General features: G+C 36.2%; 1 protein-coding gene across 2 annotated transcripts in view; it reads left to right on the top strand.

Moving 5' to 3' along the window:
• Window positions 1-25,351, top strand: part of VPS13C (vacuolar protein sorting 13 homolog C) — a 170,469-nt gene that overhangs the window by 33,365 nt on the left and 111,753 nt on the right. For both annotated transcript variants that reach the window (XM_058665749.1, XM_058665750.1), the window contains exons 7-20: window positions 2,480-2,539; window positions 4,282-4,341; window positions 5,473-5,553; window positions 6,225-6,282; window positions 7,804-7,931; window positions 9,242-9,348; window positions 10,367-10,538; window positions 11,722-11,784; window positions 18,064-18,193; window positions 19,082-19,176; window positions 20,629-20,771; window positions 21,863-22,055; window positions 23,957-24,071; window positions 25,041-25,177. In XM_058665749.1, coding sequence (XP_058521732.1) covers window positions 2,480-2,539; window positions 4,282-4,341; window positions 5,473-5,553; window positions 6,225-6,282; window positions 7,804-7,931; window positions 9,242-9,348; window positions 10,367-10,538; window positions 11,722-11,784; window positions 18,064-18,193; window positions 19,082-19,176; window positions 20,629-20,771; window positions 21,863-22,055; window positions 23,957-24,071; window positions 25,041-25,177 — 1,542 coding nt within the window. The remainder of the gene's footprint in view (window positions 1-2,479; window positions 2,540-4,281; window positions 4,342-5,472; window positions 5,554-6,224; window positions 6,283-7,803; window positions 7,932-9,241; window positions 9,349-10,366; window positions 10,539-11,721; window positions 11,785-18,063; window positions 18,194-19,081; window positions 19,177-20,628; window positions 20,772-21,862; window positions 22,056-23,956; window positions 24,072-25,040; window positions 25,178-25,351) is intronic.

The raw sequence follows: 25,351 nt of genomic DNA on the forward strand, positions 1-25,351 counted from the left end.
AATTATTATGTACCTGTCAAAAATGAAAACAGATGACATACAATTTGTGGTGAATTTGAACTTTTTATTGCCTTAATACTTATTTCCATCCTTTTAATAAAAAAAAAGTTCAGAAACACACAAGACTGAGGTAGTAGTGCCAGTCTTTCAACTGGTGTGAAGTGACAGATATATTAAAGTAATCCAGAGGGAAGAATAATAAACTGTGCAAGCCTTCTTAGGAGTACCAAACCTTCTTCATTTCAACTGATTGTGTCTGGAAGAAAATTAAAAATAGAGAATATAAGAAATGGGATAGGAAAATTGCAGTTTATCATAAAGATGCTCATTGAATAATAGGAATAGTTTCTTGGTAGTGTATTAGCAGCTAAGGAGTTGTATTGTATTAAAATTCTCTTTAAAAATTTTTGAAAAGATGTGTTTCATTTTGCTTGAATGCTGCAACAGCTGCAACTGGGCCAGGCCAAAGCCAGGAGCCTGATGCTTCTTCAAGGTCTCCCATATGGGTGTAGGACTCAAAGACTTGAGCCATCTTTTGCTGCTTTCTCAGGCACATTAGTAGGCAGCTGGATGGGAAGTGAAGCAGCTGGGTCTCCAACTTGTGTCCATATGGGATGCTGGAACTGCAGGCATTGGATTAATCTACTGTACTAGAGCACTGAACTATAAAATTCTTTCTGAAATAGTTGCAATTTGTAGCACAGTAATTATTTGTAGATAACAAAAGATAAATATAGGAAAAGCAAAGTGTTCTACAAATCCTTATGTTTTTAATATTAAGTAAAACTAGGTTTACAACGCTGTTTATGCTTTCAGCTATATCAAAGCATACATTATTTTCTGATTTGAAAAGTGTTCTTGTGTCTAAACTCTGGAGTATTGTATGGATGCATTAAAGGTGTATTTTCCTCTTAGTTTCCAGGTTTCTATCATGACAGTAAAATTTTGAAGTTAGGGTGACAGATAGAGGGGAGAGGTATCAACTGATTGATTAATCTATTGAGATTGATCTTTGAAATCTTTGGATCATCCTCTACTGCTTTTCCCAGGTCATAGCAGGGAGCTGGACCTTGAGTGGAGTGGTTGGCACATAGACCTTTGCTCCATATAGGATGCTGGGGTCACAGGCATCAGCTTTACCACCTGTACCAATGCCAGTTCAACAGTTCACATTTCTGTTAAAATCCTGCTCCCTGCTTGTGGCCTGGGAAAGCCATGGAGGATGGCTCAGGTCCTTGGGCCCCTGCATTTGCATTGGAGACTCAGAAGAAGCTCCTGGATCCTAGCATCACATCGGCTCAGCTCCAGCCATTGCAGCCATTTCAGGAATGAACCAACAGATGAAAGATCTTTCTGTTTGCCTTTCTTTCTGTAAATTTGCCTTTCAAATGAAATAAGTAAATATATATTTTTAAACCTTACATATTTTGGAAATCGTTTATTGATTGGCAATGCAGTGGTGTAACAGAGTAATCCTCTTCCTTTGGAACTTGCATCCCAAATGGCTCTACTTCTGATTCAGCTCCCTGCCGATTACCTGGGGAAGCAGTGCAGGTTGACTGAAGTCCTTGGGCTGCTGTACTCAAGTGGGAGATTCAGAAGAAGCTACTGACTCCCAGCTCTGAACTGGCCCAACTCTAGTCTTAGTGGCCATTTGGGGGAGTAAACCAGAAGATATAATATCTCCTTCTCTCTTTTTTCCTCTGCCACCTTCTATAATTTTTACTTTCAAGTAAATTAAATTAAATATATTTATATAAATATTTATTTATTTTATTGAAAAAGCAGATTTATGGAGAAAAGGAAATACAGAAAGATCATCTATCTATTGTTTCATTCCCTAGATATCTGCAGTGGTTAGAGCTGAGCTTATCAAGCTAGGAGCCAGTAGCCAAGAACCCCCTTGGGGTCTGTTATGTGGGTCCAGGGTCCCAAGGCTTTAGCCCATCCTCTGCTGCTTGTTCCCAGGCTGCAAGCTGGAAGCTGCATGGGAAGTGGATTACCCAGGACATAAACCAGAACCCATATGGTATCCCACCAATAAGAAGTCAAGGATTAGCTAATTGAGCCATTGCACGGGACCCAAATTAAATACAATCTTTTTTTTTTTTTTTTAAGATTTGCAGTACTGTTGATAATAATACCTTATTTTATTTATCTGTGGAGAGGTCTTTGATGATATAGAAAGTTTTTTTTTAAACTTTGTTGAGAGGAGTCTGTTTAGTCATAGTTGCGAGTGTGATTTCTAGTAAGAATAATTTCATGGAGGAATTCTGATATTAATGTCATAGAAGCATTATAAGTCTACAAAATGTGGATATTCTTGGCCACCTTTGCCTCTTCCCCTTTGTTTTCCACAGGCACAGTTGTGTTGTGTGACTGACTTGTATGCTCCCTGCTTTTTGCTGCGTTTTGTCAAGGGTCAAGTGTGGGTTCACTCTCACCGTCAGTCAGTTTCATGTCATCTTTTCTTTGACAGGTGACAGATCCAAAGCGACCGCTTTCATTTGGTGTCACACTGGGAGAACTTAGTCTATTGGTAATTTTTGACCTTGTTTAAAATTTCTGTGGAACTTGTTTTATTCAGAGTCACAGATTGAACTGTCTAAAATCAGCAATGCTGCAAATAGCTGTTCAATTTTTAATGTGTTATCTTGCTGTGGCTTTTCAAACTTCTGTGCCTTCAATGATGTTATTAACATCTTCTAACCATTTTAATTTGTCTTTCCATGTAAGAAAAATAAAGTAGCAAACAGTTAGAAAAACTGTATCTTAAACATGTAGGAGAAGAAAAATTTCTGTACTTAGTATAGGCAGACAAACATTGCTATATCTGTTAAAGTGGAGTGTGAGTCAAATAATTAATTTTGATTAAGTATTGTATAATTTGGTTTGTTTTCTTAAATAGGATAGAAAGCTATATGTATACTTGCAGTGCCTCTTTTTCCTTTTTATCATGGGCAAAAAGAAGTAGTTTTTGTTTTTCTGGAGTAAAAATATGTGATTTACCTATATGCATTTAATGTTAAGGGCAGTGAACAATAAACCATACATGGGACAAATTTTTCTTTGTGCATAGTTGCAAAGAAAGAACAAGAAAGAAAAGAAAGGGAAAAAAGAGGAAGAAAACTGGAGAGTTGTGGACTAGCACATCAGCCAAATAAACTGACATGATTCCAAGGAATCTCAAAAATGATAGATACATGCATTCAGAGAACGTTGGTGTAAAGGGACAGAGTGGAAAGAGTAAAGTAGCGGTCTGGAAAAAACAAAGCAGTAGGAGTGAAGGGGCTAGTGTCCATTACTGTTTATCCTCTTCCTGTTTCCTAAACGTCTTTTGACTTAAAAAGTGTACAGTAGCACTCTCAAAGAGACTAGAATTAAACTTTGTGTTCAGTGCCATAGTTTGTGTGAAACACTTGGCACATTGCTGCAGCTCCTACAGTCACTGGAAGAGGTAGAATAATAGCCAATTTTCTTTTTAATTATAATTTATTAAATGGAAAGTAATCTTTTAAAGTCTGATTTGGATCTCATTGTCTGTCAGGATCCTTGACTTCCTCTCAGCTCCTTCTTTTTCCTTCTGTTCATCAATCTCCTTGTCTTTCCTAAATCTCTGTTTCTGTACTCCTTGTAAACATTTAAATATCTTTTAGTCTTTCCTTTACAAGAAAGTCAGTGAAAAGCTTCTTTTAAGCATTCTTCCTCCATTTAACTGCCACCTTACCTTATCCTCTCTTTCCAGCTAAACCTTTGAAGAGGGTTGTCTCCTTTGCTATCTTTCTTTACCTCCTGCTGATGGCTTACCCACTGTGCTGTGGCTGCATTGTTCTACTGCACCTGTGCTTAGCCAATTCATCAGTAATGCTCTTACTTAAGTTTAGTATTTGGCATTGCTGATTACTCTTTCTAAAAATGTGGCCATGCTGTGCTTTCCCTATTCTTCTGGTTGTCTTCCTGCTTTACAATTAATCAGTTAATCTCTTATCTGTTTCTTCAATAGAATTTTGGACAGATTTTGTTTTGATTTATACCCAGTTCTTTCTATAGTCCAGACACTTAGTAGCAAGTAGTTATTTCTGAAAGAACTCAGATTATAACCTCTTCAATTTTTCATTTTTTATTTTGCCTTTGATCTTTTTCGTGTGCTTGTGAATGTGTAAGGGATAGCCATCAGTTAGATGTCTTTTCCTGCTAAGTATTTTGTTGTAATTTGCAAGTATTAGAGCACTCTTTTGTGACATGTAGACCAAAGTACACAACTACTCTGTTTTTTTTTAGACTACAAATGAACATTGGACACCATGCATATTAAATGAAGAAGCAAAAATTATATACAAGGTATTATATATTATTATTATTAGAATAAAAGTTTCTTGTCAACTTCCTGAGTGTGAACATTGAGTGTATTTTCTCAAGGAAACTGGTGGAACAGAGCATGGCATTCTATTAAGAGTTCAAATCAAGGATCAAATTTAGACTGCTAGCCAAGCAGACTGTGAAGTTCAGGTTCTTCCCTGTAAAATGAAGAACCTGGACAAGATTAGCAACTCCTGAATTAAGCATTAGTTAATTGAGATATTGTGACATGCTGTAGAAAAAATATTCTACAGTCATGCATGATTAAAAATTAAAGAACTAAGTTATACTTAAAAAGACCTCACAATGATTTAAATATGCTAATAGATACTATAAGTTTCTAAAAGGTTTATTATTCATTATGTAGTTTTCCTGCCTCATTGATCATAGAATCCTCTCCCACCATCTCTCCACAAGTGACAACCATTCTTATCTGCCGGGGGGAGCATTTCTTTCTCATTCAGCAAAGCTTTTACAAGTTCTCTTAAATGCTAAATTCTTAATATTTCTTTTTTAAAATATTTATTTATTTTTTTTAGAAAGTCAGATATATATAGAGGAGAGACAGAGAGGAAGACCTTCCATCCGTTGGTTCACTCCCTAAGTGGCCACAGTGGCTAGAGCTGAGCCATTCTAAAGCCAGGAGTGAGGAGCATCTTCCGGGTCTCCCACATGGGTGCAATGTCCCAAGGCTTTGGGCCGTCCTCAACTGTTTTACCAGGCTGCAAACAGGGAATGGATGGGAAATGGAGCCAATGGGATTAGAACTGGCGCCCTTATAGGAACCCAGTGCATGCAAGGTGAGGACTTTAGCTGTTGGCTACAATGCTGGGCCTTAAATTCTCAGTAAGTATTTTATAATTGAAGATCAAATATATTGGAAAGCATGTCTAGGAAGTTGCAGTTTAGCAAATAGTAAGCTTAACTATAAAGTTGGAAAATTACATGAAATCTCCCCCCCTTGATACACACATATGTACACACACACACACATTATCACTTCTTTAAAAGTTCAAAATGACAGTTGAGAGTAGTGAGCAGGAGAATACTTTTTGAATGTTGACTGGTACAGCTTTCAATGTATTTTTTGACCATCTTATTTTTCTTTTATAGCTTACACGGCTTGATAGTCTCAGTGCCTACTGGAATGTGAACTGCAGTATGTCCTACCAGAGGTCCAGGGAGCAGATCTTGGTAATTCCTGCTTATTCCTGCAAGAGTTAAATATTCTGAGGAGTTCCTTAATGAGGACAGGATATTTCAGTATCACTGAATCCAAGTGTAAAAAACATTTTTTTTTTTGGAATCCAATATGTGTTTTCAAAAAAGCACCTTTATTTTCAAGATTTTTGAGAACTTTATGACCAGAAATTAGTTTGAGAATTTCTGCAATTGAATTAAAGCTGCATTTAGTTATTTTAAAATTCATTTTGGTGGCATTTTTATTACATTGTAGCATTTGGTATGAGAATCATTAGGAATATTCTTAAAAATGATCATAGTTATCAGATATGAAGTGTATGTGTTAGCAATTATTTTAAACATTTGTGATGATTTCCTGAGTATTTGAAAATTAGTCTAAAACATCATTGTGCCAAGTCAATCTTAGTCAACTTTACTTATAGGTCAAAGGAAGAACGGTTGTTTTCTGAACTCAGTTAATTTTGAGATTCTTATGTTTTTCAGAAAACATTATAACAAAAATTTTTTATTTTAGTTTAGTCTGATATATGCTACGTTTTTTAAAAGAATACCACGTAAAAACAAAGATGCTGACATAAGAACAGGTTTTTTTCCCCTTGGTGAAGTGAGTATGTGTACAACTTCATTTTTATTGTTCTCATAAGCTTAACATTTTCATTTAGGATCAGCTGAAACGTGAAATTCTTACAAGTAGAAATATATCTCCAAACCATCAATACAGTAAGTAATTGCAAAAGTTTATTTCAGGTAATAGGAAGACGCATAGAATTTAATACTTGCTTATAATGTGCCTTTTCTGATAAATTTGCTTTCACAAACAGAACGTATTAATTTTATACCTTAGTTTTATCATACCACATACCTCATTATTTGGAGTATATCATAATAATTCCATGTCTGGAGACTAAGAGAACAAAGGGTGCTGGTGTAGCTCTCTCACTATGTCCTGTTCTGACCTGCGTGTCTTCTCCATCTTCATTATTCTCTTTGTTATAGGATTCAGATTTCATTCTTTCGTTTTAAAAATAATTAGGAGATCATGGAGTTACTTGTAGAGTGTCACTACAATGTTAGTATGAACCAACCACTCTGCATTTTTTAAAGTGAGCTTTTCTATTTCTTGCCAGTCTGGCCTTTATTTTTAACAAAACTTCCTGCTTATTTGTTTATCCCATCTACTTTCTCCATTTAGTTTTATTCTGAGGGAGCTTTTGGAGGTCATTGTGATAATCTTACCTCCGACCGCTGTGTTCTCCCATTCTCTATACTACTTGTATTTACTATCTTCTTCCTGTTTTTTTTTTACAGCTAAATGCCATTACATGACAGTTGTTCCTTTTTTGTGTGTGTTCATAGAGCCTTTCATGTAATGTTGGTGGTGTTTAGAAATGCTGACAGATTGTGACAGTATTTACTTCTTTGAGGAGCAAACCAATTCAGAAAAATCTGCAACATCATTCTTAGGCATTTTTCCATTTATAAATACACAACCAATCAGTTGAAATTTTTGTATGACTTGTATTTACTGTAAGGCTCCACAATTTACATAATATTAATACTTTTCATGTTAATATTTCTGACTTGAAATTTGTCACCTTACTATATCCTGTCATCTTCCCACATACTGCTTTTTCTACTTCTAAGCATCAAGGATATTTTAAAAAAAATTCTACTATTATACATATAGCTGGTATTTTGAAAATTATAGACAGGTGTAAAATTGTCTGGGATGAATTTTGCTCATGATTCTGCCACTAAATTATATCAGTGATTAAATAGGATGACTCAGATATTTCCTTCTTTGAGTATTTTAAAGAATTATTTGAAGAAAGAGAGAGAGAAATCTCCCACGTGTTGATTTGTTCACTAGCAGCCTATAATAGCACTGGCTGGGGGCAGGCTTAAGCCAGGACCCTGAAACTCCAGTTTTCTCACACGGGCAGCCAGAACCCAAGTGCTAGGAGCCGTCAGCTAGGTTTATATACTCTGTGAACATCCAGGAGCACATTGTGTGTTCTACATTTATTGCCTAGAAATTTAGAAATGCAGTTTCTTCACTTGATTAAGGTTGACTGTTGGGGTATTAAGCAAATAAATATATGTTTAAATGCCTATTCATAGTGATACTGTTACTCATATTTTTTCTATCATTTTCCTTTACTTTGGAGTAGCTTTGTTATAATCATCTAATTCTTTGTGAATAAGAGCGCATAAATGTCTAATGTCTTCCTGTGTGCCTAGTTTTCCAGCCTTTGTCAGCATCTGCAAAACTCTTCATGAATCCTTATGCAGAAAATGAGCTTAAAACACCCAAACTAGATGCGAACATAGAAGTGCAAAATATTGCCATTGAACTGACCAAGCCTCAGGTGAGATTCAGGTTGACATTTTAGCTTTGACTGATTTTCAGTGTTGACTTGTTGTTGTTGTTCCACCATGATTATGTACAGTCCAGTCATTTGTTGGACTCAGTATGTTGAGATTTGACTGAAAAAAAAAACACCACCTTTTTATTGGCAAGAAAATAAATTTAAAATTTTCAAACTGATTTATTTTTATGTGATTTTTCCCAAAATAATGGGAAAAATCTTGTCAAACTATTGCAAATTACATTATTTCTATTGCATTTGCAGTTTTTCATGTTAAATGTTGTTTCTTTGTTTTTTGTACCAATTGTGTTGGCAGACTTTTTTCTTTCTTTTTTTTCCCAAGGATGGTTATGAGGCCAGAGAACGTGAGGAGAGAGTCAAGATTGTAATTGAAGTGGGGACAGGAGGTTTAATTGAGCTATTGGCTTAGCAATGTACATTAAAAATCAAATGCACGTTGTTTTTGTAATTACAGATTTTCTAGTAGCTACTGTAGCAAAGTAAAAATGAAAAGGTGGTGTTAACTTCAGTAATATTTTATTTAGGCTAACATTCATGAAATAGCATTTTTTAAGATTGTGATCATTATAAAAATTATGAGACATTTGTATGCTTTTTCTTCCCTTAAGTCTTTAACCAGAGGTATGTTGTGTATTTAGAAGACATTTAAGTTTAGTCTGAATGTATTTCAAGTGCTGCATTGCCCATGTGGTAAGTAACTGTTAGGTAAAATTGCATTAAGAGAGGTTGCAGAGGAGAAAGCTGGACGTTTTAGCTTGCTTGTGGTCATGTTATCTTTCACTGGATGTACGCCTTCAGTTTGAGCTGCTTATCAGATTCACACAGAGTTCCTGTGGCGGTCTGATGAGTGCTGAAATAGCTCTTCATTGCCTTAGTTGCGTAGTAATTTTTTGGAGTAATTTGAAAATCAGGTTGTAGGTGACAACTACTGAAATGGTGGTCCAGTGTATAACTACTTACTTTCAGTATCAGGAATATTGCCAGATATGGTATCTCATTGTAAGATATAGATTATTTTACAGGTTAACACATCTGAAAAATAGACTGTAATATCAATGACATGACAGTTGATTTCCAAGTCTTGTTTTATTTTGTAGTGAAGCCTGAAAGTTGTGGTGTGAATTATGATTGATAGGATGTTAAATCTGAGCAAATACAGTATACTATTGAGTTTGCAATCAGCATTGCTCAGGATATTTGACTTCTCAGTAAATGGAAAAAGGGAATAAAATTTTATCTTTACTCATGTGTGGAATGTAAAGAGTATGGTTTTGTTTCTGTTTTTCTAGTACTTAAGTATGATTGACCTTTTGGAGTCAGTGGATTATATGGTTAGAAATGCCCCTTACAGGAAGTATAAGCCATATTTGCCACTTCACACCAATAGTCGACAATGGTAAGTTAGGATTTGTTTTTCATTTTGTGAGAATTTTACAATGTTATACTTCAGCTTGTTTAGAGTTAAGAGACCTTTAAAGCGTAGTGTGGCCTTTGTTTTGGTAGGCAAGAGAAGAGTATCTTTTGTTAATGGGAGACTAAAAAGGGCATGGAAACTATGTATTAAGAAGAAACTGCATGTATTTGCACAAAAATGAACTTTAGTTTTCTACAAACTTTTTGAAGTATCATGTGGGTTCATGTCACTTGATAAACAATACTTCCTGTGTTGTTGTTCTTAGATTCCCCATTTCCTAGAAAGTAAGGCTTTTACCATTTTAAGAGAAGTCTTATAAAGTCCTCCACATGGACTCAGTCATGAATTTCTGCATGAAAGCAGCATGTTCTGGGAAATGCACCGTTGGTGATAGTGAACACCCTTGAGTGCACTTACCCCAACTTGATGCTAGGGTGCGGTAGGATGGCCCCATTGTGCAGGACCACTGCCACCGGCAGTCTGCTTTTTGTGAAAGTGGCCTTGGGCGGAACTGACTTTGTTGTTTATCACCCCTGCATGTCTTTTCTTCCCTTGTGGTTCTGCTTTAGTGTATACCCTCTTCTTGGAAGTTTTACAGAAAGAAAGTTAAGAATAACAACAACAAAAAACAACTTGACAAAGTAAGGTCTGAAAAAGTAAAAACTTGATTACTATTTATAATTTTTATCTATTTTCATGTGAAATAAAGTGGTCTTTCTGTTTTTTGCTTGTTGAGCATTGTGGCTAATGACACATTAAACCTGGGATTATAAATTTAACTTCAAACGTGACATGGTAAAAAAAATTTTTTTTAAAGCAAGGAAAGGGAATTGAGGGAGGGAATGAGATAGGAAGGGGAAGATAGTTATCTTAGAATTGTATCTATGAAATACATGAAATCTGTTCCTTTTATATTAAAAGCAATTGGAAAGAAACTTGCTTTGCTGCTTTGTGTTAAGCTTTTATATTGAAATATGCATTAATAAAATTTGGTTTTTAGGTGGAAATATGCCATTGATTCTGTACTTGAAGTTCACATAAGAAGGTATACACAGATGTGGTCCTGGAGTAACATAAAGAAGCACAGGCAGGTACTCAAGAGTTATAAAACTGCTTACAAAGCCAAGCTAATGCAGACCAAAGTCTCAGAGGAAGCACAGAAGCAAATTCAGGTATATTTTACATTCATTTGCCACAAGTGTTATTTGTCTAATCATTGTTCCTTAATAATTCTTTCACATTTAATTTGAAAACTATAATTCTAGAAAGAGCAGAACTTTGTTATTCTTTGTGAGAAAGTTTCCTAGGAAAATATGAATCATTTTTTCTTCTATTTGCTTTGTTTTTTTCTTTCAAAAAAATTTTCCCCATCCTACCATAAGGCATCATAAGGTTATTATAAAGTATTTGGGAAATATGCGTGGCTTTTCTAGTTATGTTCAGAAAATCAGTATTGAAGTGGTTTAAATATGTTTTTATTAACTCTGCTAATGGAAATTCATGGATTCTTTTAAAAAGAGTTCAAAATATTATACCTTGATAATGTGATCTAGCTTTGTACCTACAATGCCATGCTGCACTTAAATAGTAGAATGTTTGACTTGTGATTGCTACTGAAGGATTATAGTATGGGGCAAGAGGGCGAGGAATGGTGGAAGTGGAGAGCTAGGGAAGGAAGAAAAGGGGGATTCCCTATACCTACAAAACTGTACCATGGAAAATTACAAAAATAATTAAAAAAGGAACTAAAAAAGTTTTTACATAGGAATCTGATTTTAAATAGAGAAAACATGCCCTGATATATAACTTACCGTCTTTTTATCTGGGTTATAGAACTATTTCTGCTACTTATAATCTGAATAATTAATTCTTGTTATTCTGAAATCATTATGTTATGTTAGAAAAATGCATAGGAATTGGATTCTAATAAATACGGATTCAGATGGGTTTAGGTGCTGACTTGTGCTGTGCTGTTGTGTCAAGTGGATACAATAATTGTCTTAGAGTTGTGAGAGTTGCGTGAGATAATACACAAGGCAGGAAGAACACAAATCACTTTGCTAAATGCTCTTATTGGCATGTACATATATTACTCTGTGATTACTCATGTATTATTTGTATATTACTATGTGTGTGATCTCACAGAAAAATTCTTTTATATTGTATTTAATGAGAATTTTATTTTTTGAAAACTTACAAATTTTAAAAAATTTAAAATAGCTTGTGTTCAAATTTTGGCAAACATTTTCATTATATACTACTTGTAATGGAATAGATGAGTCTAGAAACCTTAAAGGAAGCATTTTTTCATCTATTGATCATTTTCCTGGTTACAAATCTATCTTTGTTTTGTAGGATTTGGAGAAATCGCTGGATGTTTTTAATATAATTTTAGCAAGGCAGCAAGCGCAAGTTGAGGTAACCATTGTTGTTAATTGATTTTGTGTTTTAAACATGTTAATGTTTAAACTGTCCTTGGGAAAGTTGCACAGCAAGTTAGTCATTGCAATTTGCCCAAATGAGAATAGAAGTTGAGTTTTTATCACTTTATTTAGTATCAGGAGAAAACAGATTATAATAAATGTAGGGGAAACTTCAAAAAAGTTTGAAAATCATGAAAAAGTAAATAAAGAAAAGTCACCCATAATCATAATAACTTTGAATGCTGCTATTAATTATAGCATATGAGTTTCCAGTTTTCCTCTGTGTGTGTGTGTATTTATATGTATTTATATATATACTGCTTACACTTTTTGTCTCCCATTTCTTTTCCTTTTTTCCTTTGTTTCCTTTTCTTTCCCTTCTGTCTTCTGCCTTTTTCCTCTTCCCCCACTTATTCTCACTATCCTTCCTCCTTTTATTCTTTCCTAAATTGGAATCATTCTGTTTACAGTAGTTTATAACTGTTTATTTATTGGTACCTTGTGTGCATTGTTCCATGACATGAATGTAAATTAGAAACTGTGTTTGTATGACATGGCTTTTTGTTAATTAATAAATGAATTACACATGCAATCCAATTAATCATAGAGAATATTTAGACTATGTAGAGCAATACAAGAAGAAAAACACTCATACCCCACACACCCCTTATCTCACACACTGAAGGTAACTACTTCTATCTAGTACCTTTGAGTTTATTCCTGCAATTTTCATTGTTCTGTGGCCCCTTATGCACACTCGCATTTTAAAGTGATATTAAAGTAAATCACTGCATGTGCCTTTTGTATTATATAATGAAGAGTGTCAGGAGATCTGAAATCTCAATCTAGCCTTGACTTCTACTGACTAACTTTGGAGTTTGCTCTTTTACCATCCGTGTCTCAGTTTCTTCCTTTGTAAAATGGTATTAATTAGAAGCACTTAAATTACAGCTTTACTGTTAATACATAATGAACTTCAGCCATGAAGAGGGGGTCTTCCAAAAGCTCATAGAAAATGCATGTAATAAAAAAACTACATGGAATGCAAAAAAAATTTTTTGTGCCAACAAGAACTTAGTTTTTTTTTTTTTAAAGATTTATTCATTTTTTATTACAGCCAGATATACACAGAGGAGGAGAGACAGAGAGGAAGATCTTCTGTCCGATGATTCACTCCCCAAGTGAGCCGCAACGGGCCGGTGCGCACCGATCCGAAGCCGGGAACCTAGAACCTCTTCCAGGCCTCCCACGTGGGTGCAGTGTCCCAATGCATTGGGCCGTCCTCGACTGCTTTCCCAGGCCACAAGCAGGGAGCTGGATGGGAAGTGGAGCTGCCGGAATTAGAACCGGTGCCCATATGGATCCCGGGGCTTTCAAGGCGAGGACTCTAGCCGCTAGGCCACGCCGCTGGGCCCAAGAACTTAGTTTTTAATTTCACTTTTTCATGAACTTTTTGAAGTCTCCATTTTTAATGTTGATGGCCTTTTTTCAGTATACGTATGTATATATAAGTGAGTAGCAGAAACAAAGGAACTTATTTATATTCCAATCAACAGAAGGTACTAAGGAGATGAAAGTGAAGTAGAAAGGGATATTGGGTGTTGGGGCTAGCAAGCCAGTTTCAAACTGGGTGGTTAGAGAAAGCCTTAAGAAGGAAACATAGGAGCAAAGACGTGAAGTCAGCAGTAAAGATACCTAAGGAAAAGCTATAACCAGGCAGAAGTAATGGAGGTGACTGCATAAGGCATTTCAGCTCATTTAGGGAGCTAAATTGAGTAATGAGAGAGAAGAGATTGGTGGATGAGATGGCAAAGAAGTCAGGCAGTAGAGAAATGAGAAGGCTTCCTATTCTGTAAGAGGTGGGGAAATGTCAGACGGGGTGAGATCTTAGAAGCCATTGTGTAGATTTTGCGTTTTACTCTGAGTTGGAAAGCTGTGAATAGATTTTGAGCACAGGATAATGTAATCTGACTCAAATATATTTTTAAAGGTTTATTTTATTTATTTGAAAGGCAGTTATAGAGTAAGGAGGTGGGGTAGGGTGAGTGGAGATAATCTACCATCTGCTTGTTAATTCACTAAATGGCTGCAATGGACAGACAGGTCTGAGACAGGCCAGAGCCAGGAGCTTCTTCTGGGCAGAAGAATATAGTTTGACATAGTTTGAAGTAAATAACTAGATAGTTTTCCATTCTGTGTATATTCTAGACTACGCCTCACTATTTTGCACGGATTGCTATTCTTAAATCTTAGTGATTCTACAGTCATTAATCTTGTCCATGTGTTTTTTCTCTTGCTTTCTTAAGGACAGATTTTTTTAAGGTTGTTGGGTCAGAGAATATGGATATTGTAGAAGGTTTTTGCTACTGTTGTGAATTGTTCTTATTCAAGTGTCACAAGAATGAGGCATTAGGGGAAACAGATTGTTTAAATTCTCCTGCACATGCCACTTCAGATAATTATATCTCCTTAGATAGTTTAAAAAATTGACGAAAGATTAATTATTAGTAACAGTGGACAGAGAAGGAAGGACGCCTTGAAAGCCCTGGGGTCCCATATGGGCGCCGGTTCTAATCCCGGCAGCTGCACTTCCCATCCAGCTCCCTGCTTGTGGCCTGGGAAAGCAGTTGAGGATGGCCCAATGCATTGGGACACTGCACCCACGTGGGAGGCCCGGAAGAGGTTCCAGGTTCCCGGCTTCGGATCGGTGCGCATCGGTCCGTTGCGGCTCACTTGGGGAGTGAATCATCGGACGGAAGATCTTCCTCTCTGTCTCGCCTCCTCTCTGTATATCTGGCTGTAATAAAATGAATAAATCTTTACAAAAAAAAAAGAAGAAGATAGATTCAAAGAAATTAGGTGTTCGGTCACTGTAATGGTGAGTGCCTTGCTCAGAGGATTTACAGTGACGCAAGGCATTGGCTGAAGCTGCATAGCAAAGGGAATGAAGGCAGACATTGGGGTGTTTGGCAGAAGTGAAAGGCTTCTGCATCTCTCTTCACAGTAGATTTTGTAACTCACCAAGGACTCATCTTCTAATTTCATAGAAAATAAAGGTGTTATTGCTATGAGATCACCCGGCACAGAGAGAAGAAGCATGTTTTAATCTGTCTTCCCATTCTGGGATTTAGGGCTGGTTTTATGGGTCAGAGAATGTGGGTGAACTGGAAAGGCAAATTGTAATTGTAGGGTTTTAGTGGCAGCTATTTAGTGGCTCTCTCACATTCGGAATGGGTTCTGGTGTTCAGGTTCTGGTCATGCTCTGGTCTTGGTTCCACAGAGAGTAAACCTTGTTCCTGGTGTTGGGATGAAGGCTTCCTCCTCAGTGCCTGCCCAGATTTTGTGACTTGTATTTTGGTTGTGCTGTAGTTGTTGGCAAGAAGTGTTAGGATTGTTAATTAAACATGCCTAAGGTATTTGCCTAGACGTTCCCGGAACCAGACCAGGGAGGGGTTTGCCCTAAACTGTGTAGCTCCAGGATCTCAAGTCAAATCTTGATTGAGATGCCTCTGTCCTCCTAGAGTTCCCTTCACTGAGATCAATTCAAGTATTCCAGTGTCTTCTTTCTCAGTGCTTACTCAGATCCAGAGCACAGGGAGGGCTGGGTCCAGTGTGGTGTTCGTTGGCTGAGAAAGCCTCCACTCCGTCTGTAAACACGCGAAGCAACGTTGATTTGAGCTGCTTCTAGATTTACCATGTTCTGTATATTTTTGTCTATTTGTGTTCCTGTATGTAATACTTTGAGATAATTGTAAGTTCACAGGAAATTGCCAAAATAGTTTACAGATGTCTTGGGTACCGTTTACCCAATTTCCTTCAATGATCACATCATACATAATTATGGCCTAATATCAAAATCAGTAATTTGACCTTGGATTTGTGTTTGTACAACTTTGCTATAGCTCTCATGTTGTATATTTTTATGCATTCATTTGAGAGGCAAAAATAGACAAAGAGCTCCAATCATTGGTTTACTATCCATATGGCAACAGTGGTCAGGAATGATCAACATGAAGTTAGGACCTGGATTCTGAATGCACGTCTCCCACATGAGTTTCAGGGACCCCACCACTTGAGAGGTCAACTATTACTTCCCAGAGTGCACATTAGGATGAAGCTGGAATCAAGAGTCAAATCTATGTATTTTGACATGGGACACAGATGTCCCAAATGCTGTTTTAACTGGTGGGCCAAACACCAGTTAAATATGTACATATATGGCTCATATTTTGTTTGGAAGGAGAGAAAGAGGTGACTTCCTCTCTTGTTTCACCCCTCAAGCTGGCGGTATACAGAGCTGGGCCATTCTAGACCCAGAAGCCTGGAATTCACCCCTCCATGTGTGTCAGGGACACAAGTATATAAGTTATTATCTGCTGCCTTCCACAGTACACGTCAGCAGGAAGCTGGAATTAGGAGTGAAGCTGGAACTCAAATCCAGACGCTCCAGTATAGGATGTGAACCTCCCGAATGGGTATCTTAACTGCTGTCCCAAATGCCTGCCTCTCGCATTTTTTTTTTTAAAGATTTATTTATTTTATTACAAAGTCAGATATACAGAGAGGAGGAGACACAGAGAGGAAGATCTTCCGTCCGATGATTCACTCCCCAAGTGAACCGCAATGGCCGGTGTGCGCCGATCCAAAGCCGGGAACCTAGAACCTCTTCCAGGTCTCCCACGCGGGTACAGGGTCCCAAGGCTTTGGGCCATCCTCGACTGCTTTCGCAGGCCACAAGCAGGGAGCTGGATGGGAAGTGGAGCTGCCAGGATTAGAACCGGCTCCCATATAGGATCCTGGGGCGTTCAAGGCGAGGACTTTAGCCGCTAGGCCACCATGCTGCCGGACCCCGCCTCTCACATTTTTAAATGGTTAATTTTGTATTTTTTGAAGTGGTAATTGTTAATTAATAGATTAGATTTGAAAAAAACCCTTTAGTCTGTTTGTTTTTATTTTTAACCTTTGTCACTGTTCAGTGTTTTATTTGCATGTATTAACTTAATCTTCCTTTCCTTTGTTAAATCTTAAATTTTGAAATTCCTTGAAATCCATAGCTTGCTGATCACATTTTTATGCAAGGTTTCTCTGCCAATAGTGCTTTTATTATTTTTCTTCCGCTTTTTTAAAAGTTAAGTACAAATTTTATAGGAGAAGATTGAATGTTGGAGTTGATCAACACATTTGGTAAAAGAATGATTAATATTGATTGATTCTTTTTTTTTCAAAATAAAATGTGTTTTTTTCTTTAGGTTTAAAAATAGATCTTGTATGTTCCTGTAGAGTAAAAATTTTATGCAGGCTAAAAAGATGGCTAATGATTTTAAAAACCAACTATGGATTTACTTAGAAATATACTAATAAAATATTAAAACACATGACAGCTATTAGATTTACAAAGAAATGTTCATCTATCTGAGTAAGAATGCTTTATGCTTGTTGTCTTGCTTACATTTTTCTTAAAGAAGTTGGTTATAGATTCTTGGCAGGTTAAAAAGCCGAGATGATAATTGGGTGTGTTTTCCAGGACAGCTCCCTTTCATCTACTTGGGACCCTGTTCAGCAGTTAACTCCCTGCATGAAAAATTCTGTAGCTATTGGAGGAGGCCTTCCTTGCCATCCCAGTGGTTCTGCAGGAGACTTGGGGAGGGATTTTTTTTTAAGATTTATTTATTTATTTATTTAAATTGGAAAGGCAGATTTACATAAAGGAGAGATAGCTGGTTCACTCTACAAATTGTTTACAGAGGTCTGTTTCTTACTTTTTGTTATACACCTGTATTTTACTGAAAGTGAGCAAACATAAGGAACAATTGAAAATCACATCAGAATTTGTTGAGAAAAGAGTATAAAATGAAGTTCAAGGAGTGTTTGACTGCATGCTTCATTCTCTTATCACCCCCCTAGTTAGCAAGACAAATATATGTATGAATTTTGAAGTTTAGTTGCTTTGGATTAACCTATTTTGAGTGTGAAGGCATTTTCCTTTCAGTATATTTTTCATGTTATAATTGTTTCATTGGTCTATTGGTTCCTTAACTTAAAAATTTGAAAATGATATTTCTTGGAAAAAGGATACATGCTGATAAAATGCAGCCTCATCAAAATATTTTCACTTGGCGTGGGCAGTAATTTATACAGAAAACATGTTATGTGTCTGGTTTCAGAGGAACTTACTTCATGTCTGGTTCATATAGAATAACCATTGTCCTTACCTGGCTGAACCTGAAAATGAAGAGGCCATTGTTTCTCATTTAATTTTTTTTTTTTTTGGTAGGTGATTCGGTCAGGGCAAAAATTGAGGAAAAAGTCTGCTGACCCAGGAGAGAAACGTGGAGGCTGGTTTAGTGGGTTTTGGGGTAAGAAGGAGTCTAAGAAAAAGGACGAAGAGTCATTGATCCCCGAAAGTAAGTTTTAAATCAGATCATTAATTGTACACAGATTTTAAAAAAAGCTGTGTAAATTATTTAGTAGCCTGTCAGATGAAAAAAGAAAAAATGCTTTTGAATTAAGTGAGTTCAGTGCAGTAAATAGGTACACCAGAACATTTCTGTGTTTACCTAAAATAAAAGATTTTGTTGAAAAAATTATGTAAAATTTAAAATATTTACATTTTAGTTGTAAATATTTCAGTGGTTCAAGAATTAGCATAATTAGCATTTCTTATTTCTCACTTTTTACATGACTTTACCTAGAAGTTTCATTTAAATTTTAAAATATTTAGCAAAAGGGACCAGTGTTACTGCATGGTGGATTAAGCTTCCCCTTACATTGCTGGCATCCCCTATGAGAGCTGATGTGAGTCTAGGCTGCTCCACTGCTAATCCAGGTCCCTGGTAATGCTCCTGGGGGGCAGAGGGGATGGTCCAAATGCTTGAGCTTCGCCATCCATGTGCAAAAACCCACATGGAGCTCCTGGCTTCCACCTGGTGCAGCTTTAACTGTTGCTGCCGTATGGAGAGTGAAACCAGCAGATAGAAGATCCCTCTTTGTTTCCCTCTCTTGCTCTAATTGTTCTCTAAATAAATAAATACATGTTTAAAAAATTAGGGAATTATGGAATCGTTATGAAAGAAATGAATTTTCTCAATAATAGTACCTATCTTGTTGACTTAACTAAGTAAAGAGAGGATATTTAAATCAGTCAAAACAGTATGGTAGAGGAAATTACTGGGCTATTTATGCTTAAACATTTATGTCTTGTGACTTTGGAATGCTTGTTTAGTTTGATATTTTCATTGTTATGTAAAAGCTTAAGAAACTTTTTGTTTTGAAATATTGTTGATTCTTTGTAGCTATTGATGACCTTATGACTCCAGAGGAAAAAGATAAACTCTTCACTGCTATTGGATACAGTGAGAGCACCCACAACTTAACATTACCCAAGCAGGTAATTATTGAAATAGCTTAACAGGTATTTTGTCTCATTTTACTTTAACTATCTTAAATTGGGTTAAGGAAATTACTAATTTTTTTTGAGTACTGACAGACCCGCATTATTATTAGTTTCTGTTTCACTTTTTAATTGCCAAGTGTTTCCAGTTTATCTTCGGTTTTAGGTATGGCTGCTTTAGTGAATATAAGATTGATTTTATTAATAATAGTTCATATAATGGTAAATTGAATCTTTAAAAGTCATCTTAAATTTTTTTTTTCTGATTTTGAAATGTAACTTATATAGATAAGGGTGAGTAATACCAAAATGTATTGTTATTACACCAAAAAGGAAAAAAATACAGTTTGAATTATTGCTATTATGGTGGAAGTCCTTGTGTTTCCCTATTACTGCTTCTACACAGGTAAATTCATTTTTCTGGTAATTATTTATTTGGTTTGTTTGTTTCTTTTTTTCTTTTTTAGTAGCTTCAGCATTATGATTTTGTTTTATATTTTTGTCATCTTTCTGTAAACAGACTCATAAATATGTATTTTTCATGTTTTTCTTGATGTGAAATGCGTACAGTAGCTGTGTTTGTCTCCTTTTTGTGGCCACGAGGGATTTGATCATTTGGAATATACCACAGCTTAATTATTTATACATTTGTTGCCGACCATTTGGCTTGTTTGTAGTTTATGATTATTGTGAATATATTACAATGATTTCCTTCTAAGTGTCTTTAGTGTGTTATCTGTAAGTATTCCTGTTCTGTTTGTACTTAGGAGTAGACTTGATGGGTCATGGTCTATCAGCTTAACTTGAAGAGTTTTCCAGTGAGGAAAAAATTCTAATGAGCAGCATACGAGGATTCTTCTTGCTGTACTTCATCAATATATCAGTCTTATCAGTCGTCAAGTCTCAGCCTTTCTAAATAGTGACTTTAAATTTAACTTTCCTGAACATCCTAAAGTTGTTTTGCATGTTGTAATGTGTTTATTGGTCTTTAGGTATTCTCTTATGAACGGGTTTTCAGCCTCCTCTTCATTATTGGGTTGCCTTTTTTGTTTTGGTTAGTTCACAGGAATTTTTTAATATATTCTAGATACAAAATTTTGCTTATTAGGTTGCTGATACCTTCCACTATGATTTCTTTTCTTTATATAAAGAATTGGTCTTAAATACTTTGTTTGCTTTAGTGAAAGCTACCAAAATGAAATTTTACGCTACTAGTGATTTGTGATTGTTGTTAAGAGAATTGAATTTTTAGAACATTTATAAATGTTCTCTCATGATAGATGATTTTAAATTGAATTTTCTGGTGTTCTTTGTTTTATAGTTAACATGGATGCCAGAATCTACCATGTTCTTGTTGTTAGATCACTTTACTAGTCAACAGATTTCAATAAGAAGATATTTTTTAATACTTACTTCAATGTTAACAGATTTCATTCATTCTTTGTTTAGTATGTTGCTCATATAATGACACTCAAGTTGGTAAGCACCTCTGTTACAATCAGAGAAAACAGAAATATTCCAGAAATATTGAAAATTCAGATAATTGGCCTGGGTACCCAAGTGTCTCAACGACCGGGAGCACAAGCCCTTAGGTAAGTTTTTGCAAATTGGTTTCAGTTTGTATTTTTAGTTATGACTTTAGGCCAGAAAACATGAAGTGTTAGTGTGAAAAAACTGATTATTATTAAATACCTTTCTTTGATTTTTTTTTCTTCGTGTATGCGAAGATAGTTTTTTTTTAATATTTACTTAATTTCTGTTGTGGAGCTTATGGGATGCTTGTCATCGGTTGTACTCTTGTACTTTCCCTTTATAAATATTTAATGGATATTATTTCATATATAGGCTTTATATTTTGAAAGCTGTGCATAGGTGTTGTTTGTAGTAAGGTTTTTATTTTCAGTAAGTTTTTGTTATGGTTGGTGGAGAGAAGGTGTACAAAAAGCTAATAATTCAAGAAATAGTTAATCTACATTAAATGTCTCATAGTGAATTCTGTGGAAGAGAAAACTGAGCTAGGAGAAGCCTTAGGTTAGCTGAATGGAGAAGGCGAAGGTAAGGATGTGGTAACAAAGCGCTGAGAGTGGCCTAGGAGTAAGGAGATGTGTTCATTCATGCTGTGTGAGCTTTCTTCAGACATCAGGGATCAGTATTTCTGTAATGTTCTGGAGGTAGCCACAGTGAGTTTTCCATATGGGCAATCATATGTTAATACAGCAACAAGAACAGGAAATTGACTTCCAGGCTAGGGTTAATTTTGTTCTTAAAGATTTATTTATTTTTATTTGAAAGACAAATTTAAAGAAAGAGGGAAGACAAAACAGAGAGATGTCTTCCATCTGCTGTCTCACTCCCTAATGACACGTGGCTGGAGCCAAGCCAATTGGAAGCCAGGGGCCTGGAGCTTCTTCTGGATTTCTCATGTGGATGCAGGGCCCCAAGGCTTTGGGAACTGAATGGAAGTGTAGGAGCCGGACCACAAAACAGTGCCCATATGGGATGCTGGCACTTGCAGGTGGATGATTAGTTATAAATCATTGTTTTGGTCCCTTATTAAATTTTGGTTCTGGATAATGGGCATAGTTCTGGCTCTCAGCTTAGATTTCTGTGGAGAATTGTTGTTGACCTGCTAATTACAAAGCATTTTATTTATATGACTTTCTTTTTCTTTGATCGATTATAGGGTGGAAGCAAAATTAGAACATTGGTATATAACAGGGTTGAAACAGCAAAATATTGTACCATCACTTGTGGCTTCCATTGGTGATACCTCATCATCATTGCTTGAAATTAAATTTGAAACAAATCCAGAGAATAGTCCTGCTGACCAGACTGTGGTTGTTCAGTCTCAGCCTGTGGAAGTCATTTATGATGCTGTAAGTGCCAAGAAAAAGTGAATCTGATATGTCGCTTTCTTTCCTTTCATATTTAACATTGATTTACTTTTCAGGTATATTTCCTCACAGATTTTTGTTGTTGTTATTGTTTCAAAAGCAGCATAGTTTAGCACTGAATTTGGATTTTTCATATGCTATAGATTTTTTCATTGCGAATAAAGTCTGCTTATCTTGTTTTATGTTAAGCTTGTCAAATCCAATGTAATTTTAAAAAGTCATTGAAGAAAAAAGACTAATGATATATTCATTTGAAAGTCAGAACAACAGAGAGGAAGAGAAAGGGACAGAGAGAGATCTTCCATCCATTGGTTTACTTTCAAAATGGTTGCCATAGCTGTGTCTGGGTAAGGCTGAAGCCAGGAGTGAGGAACTCCATCAAGTTCTTTCACATGCATTACAGGTGTCCAGTACTTGTACCATCCTCTTCTGCCTTCCACATGTAGGAAGCTAGAATGGAGCAACTGGCATTCTCTACTACTTAGTATTTATTTAAAATTCACAGAAAGGGAGGAAGAGATGGAGAGATCTTCCATCCACTGGTTCACAGTTCAACAGGCCAAAATGGCTGGGACTAAGCCAGGCTGATGCCAAGAGCCAGGAGCTTCATCCATGTGTCACACGTAGGTGTAAGGGCCCAAACACTTTGTCCATTTCCCAGGTGCATGAGCAGGTGGGAAGTGGAATAGGTAGGACACAAACTGGTACTCATATGGGATGCAGACACCACAAGTGGCAGGGTTACCTGTTACTCCACAGTGTTGTTCCTGCAGCTAGAACTCTTAGCAGGGTGTCTGATTTGGACTGCCAGCGTTACAAGCCATGGCTTACCCTGCTGCACCACAATGCTGGCCTCCTAAAAAAAAATCAATTATTTCTGTATCAACCTATTCATTTTTTGCTTGTTTGGTATCTAATATTTGAAACCAATCAAATAGCTTTAATAGTGGTGCAAAGAATGTCACATAGTATTTACTTGGAAAAATAAAAAAGCCTTGGCATTCAGATGTTACTAAACGCAGTGACTCAAGTTCTGTGTTTGTGGCTTCACTTTTTGTTTAGAATGTCTTACCCCTTGTCTTAAGTTAGCCAGCAAGCTGGTACTGCTTGTTGCATCATCACTGTAGTTCGGTCCTATTTTGTTTCGAGATCTGTGATTTTTTTTCCCATGATGTGACTTTTTGGCATAGGGATTCCTCCCACTCCTGCCTCTCCATTCTCTACTCCTCACCCAGTATTTTCCCCTATATTATTGTGGTAGTATAGTCCTTCAGCAACAGCTGTGACTTACTGTTACTGTAGAGTTTACAGCAGGATGCACAGTGTAGGGGAGGATATGCATGTATACTGCATAACTCATTATGTTCTCTGACTTGTTAAAAATATTTATATGGTAAATAAGAATGTGGTAAAGTGCAAATGACAGATGTCATTACTGTAACTGTTTTTAAGCATATAGACCAGCAGCAATTGAGTACATGAATATTATTATATTGATTCTGATTTCTTTAACCCAAGCAGCCTTTCTTCCATTCTCTGAACTTAAAAGTGCAAAGGAATCTAATTGTGGCATAAAGTGGAATGTGAGCTTCAGAGTAGTTAGAGGCTAAAGCTAGACGCAGTGTTCTGTGTTCCACTCATGCAGCACTGTACGATGTACCTGATGTCTTCTTGTTGTACACACGTTTGTGGCCTCTCCAGTTAACTCACCGGGACTTTTTTCTTCATGTCCTTTTTCATTGTAGAGGGTTTTGCAATGGACAGGGTGTCTTTAGAGTCCCTCCATTCAGATTCAGAGATATTCAGAATTGAAGTGATACTTCAAAATTTGTAATATGGAAGTACCATCTATAACATAATCATGTTTTTAAATTATTTTACAGAAAACCATCAATGCAGTAGTTGAATTCTTTCAGTCAAATAAAGGGTTGGATCTTGAGCAGATAACATCAGCTACATTGATGAAGTTGGAAGAAATTAAAGAGAGAACAGCTACAGGTAAAATTTTGAATGTCTAATAAGCAATGAAACATTTTAAGATTTTATATTCAAATGTAAACATTGCATTTAAAAATAGTATACTGGGCCCGGCGCTGTGGCCCAGTGGCTAAAGTCCTCACCTTGAACATGCCAGGATCCCATATGGGCGCCGGTTCTAATTCTGGCAGCTCCACTTCCCACCCAGCTTGTGGTCTGGGAGGGCAGTCGAATATGGCCCAAAGCCTTGGGACATTGCACCCATGTGGGAGACCTGGAGGAGATTCCTGGCTCCTAGCTTCTGATTGGTGCAGCACCGGCTGTTGCGGTCACTTGGGGAGTGAATCATCAGATGAAAGATCTTCCCCTCTGTCTTTCCTCCTCTCTGTATATCTGACTTTCTAATAAAAATAAATAAATCAAAAAAATAAAAATAGTACAGATGGCAGTTTTTCTTTGTTTTAAGCTCAGGTTTTACTTAACAGTGTACCTGGCTTACTGAAAGTCGAGTATACTTGTTAGGCCCGGTGAGAATGAGAGTACCGGGGCCTCAGAAGTTTTAAGATGTTTCGTTCAAGAGGTATCTCAGAATGGGCTTGAGTTAGCAAACATCCTGCATTTAGTTCTAAAAACATTGTTCACCCAACAGTGTGCAAGTCTAGATTTAAAGAAACTATTGTTGTATTAGTATGACTTGTCAACTCACGTTGCTCATTATTTTATTTTGCTGTTTAATCAAGGAATTGATAAATTATTTCCTTGTACAGTGTGCTAGCTCTGTTGGTTTCAGTTTACTGTGCTATGGTATGATGGTTGATCATTGACTGGAATTTTCATGTTACATATTGAATTGAGACATCTGAGTTGGAGAAATATCACTTTTCTGTGATTCTTCTAAGTAAGACTCTTTTTCCAGTTTGTTAATTATATGATTTCATAATATATTTGACTGATTTTTATTTATTTATTTATTTATTTTTTTGCTTTTAGGACTCACGCATATTATTGAAACTCGAAAAGTTCTTGATTTAAGAATAAATCTGAAGCCTTCTTATCTAATAGTTCCACAGACTGGTTTCTATAATGAAAAGTCAGATCTTCTCATTTTAGATTTTGGTACATTTCAGGTAAGCATGTATATGATTTTTTTCTGTCCATCTTTAACCAGCTGAGTAGCTACTGATGTGATAGCTTTTTGTTCTGAGTTCATTTAAACTAAATCTAGACTTCCTCTTAATTAGCCATACGTTGGAGTATTTTTTTATATATCATAGCTATTAAAACAAAGAAAAACTAGAAAT

The sequence above is a fragment of the Ochotona princeps genome, chromosome 6 (assembly GCF_030435755.1).
Source record: "Ochotona princeps isolate mOchPri1 chromosome 6, mOchPri1.hap1, whole genome shotgun sequence".
Taxonomy (NCBI): Eukaryota; Metazoa; Chordata; class Mammalia; order Lagomorpha; family Ochotonidae; genus Ochotona; species Ochotona princeps.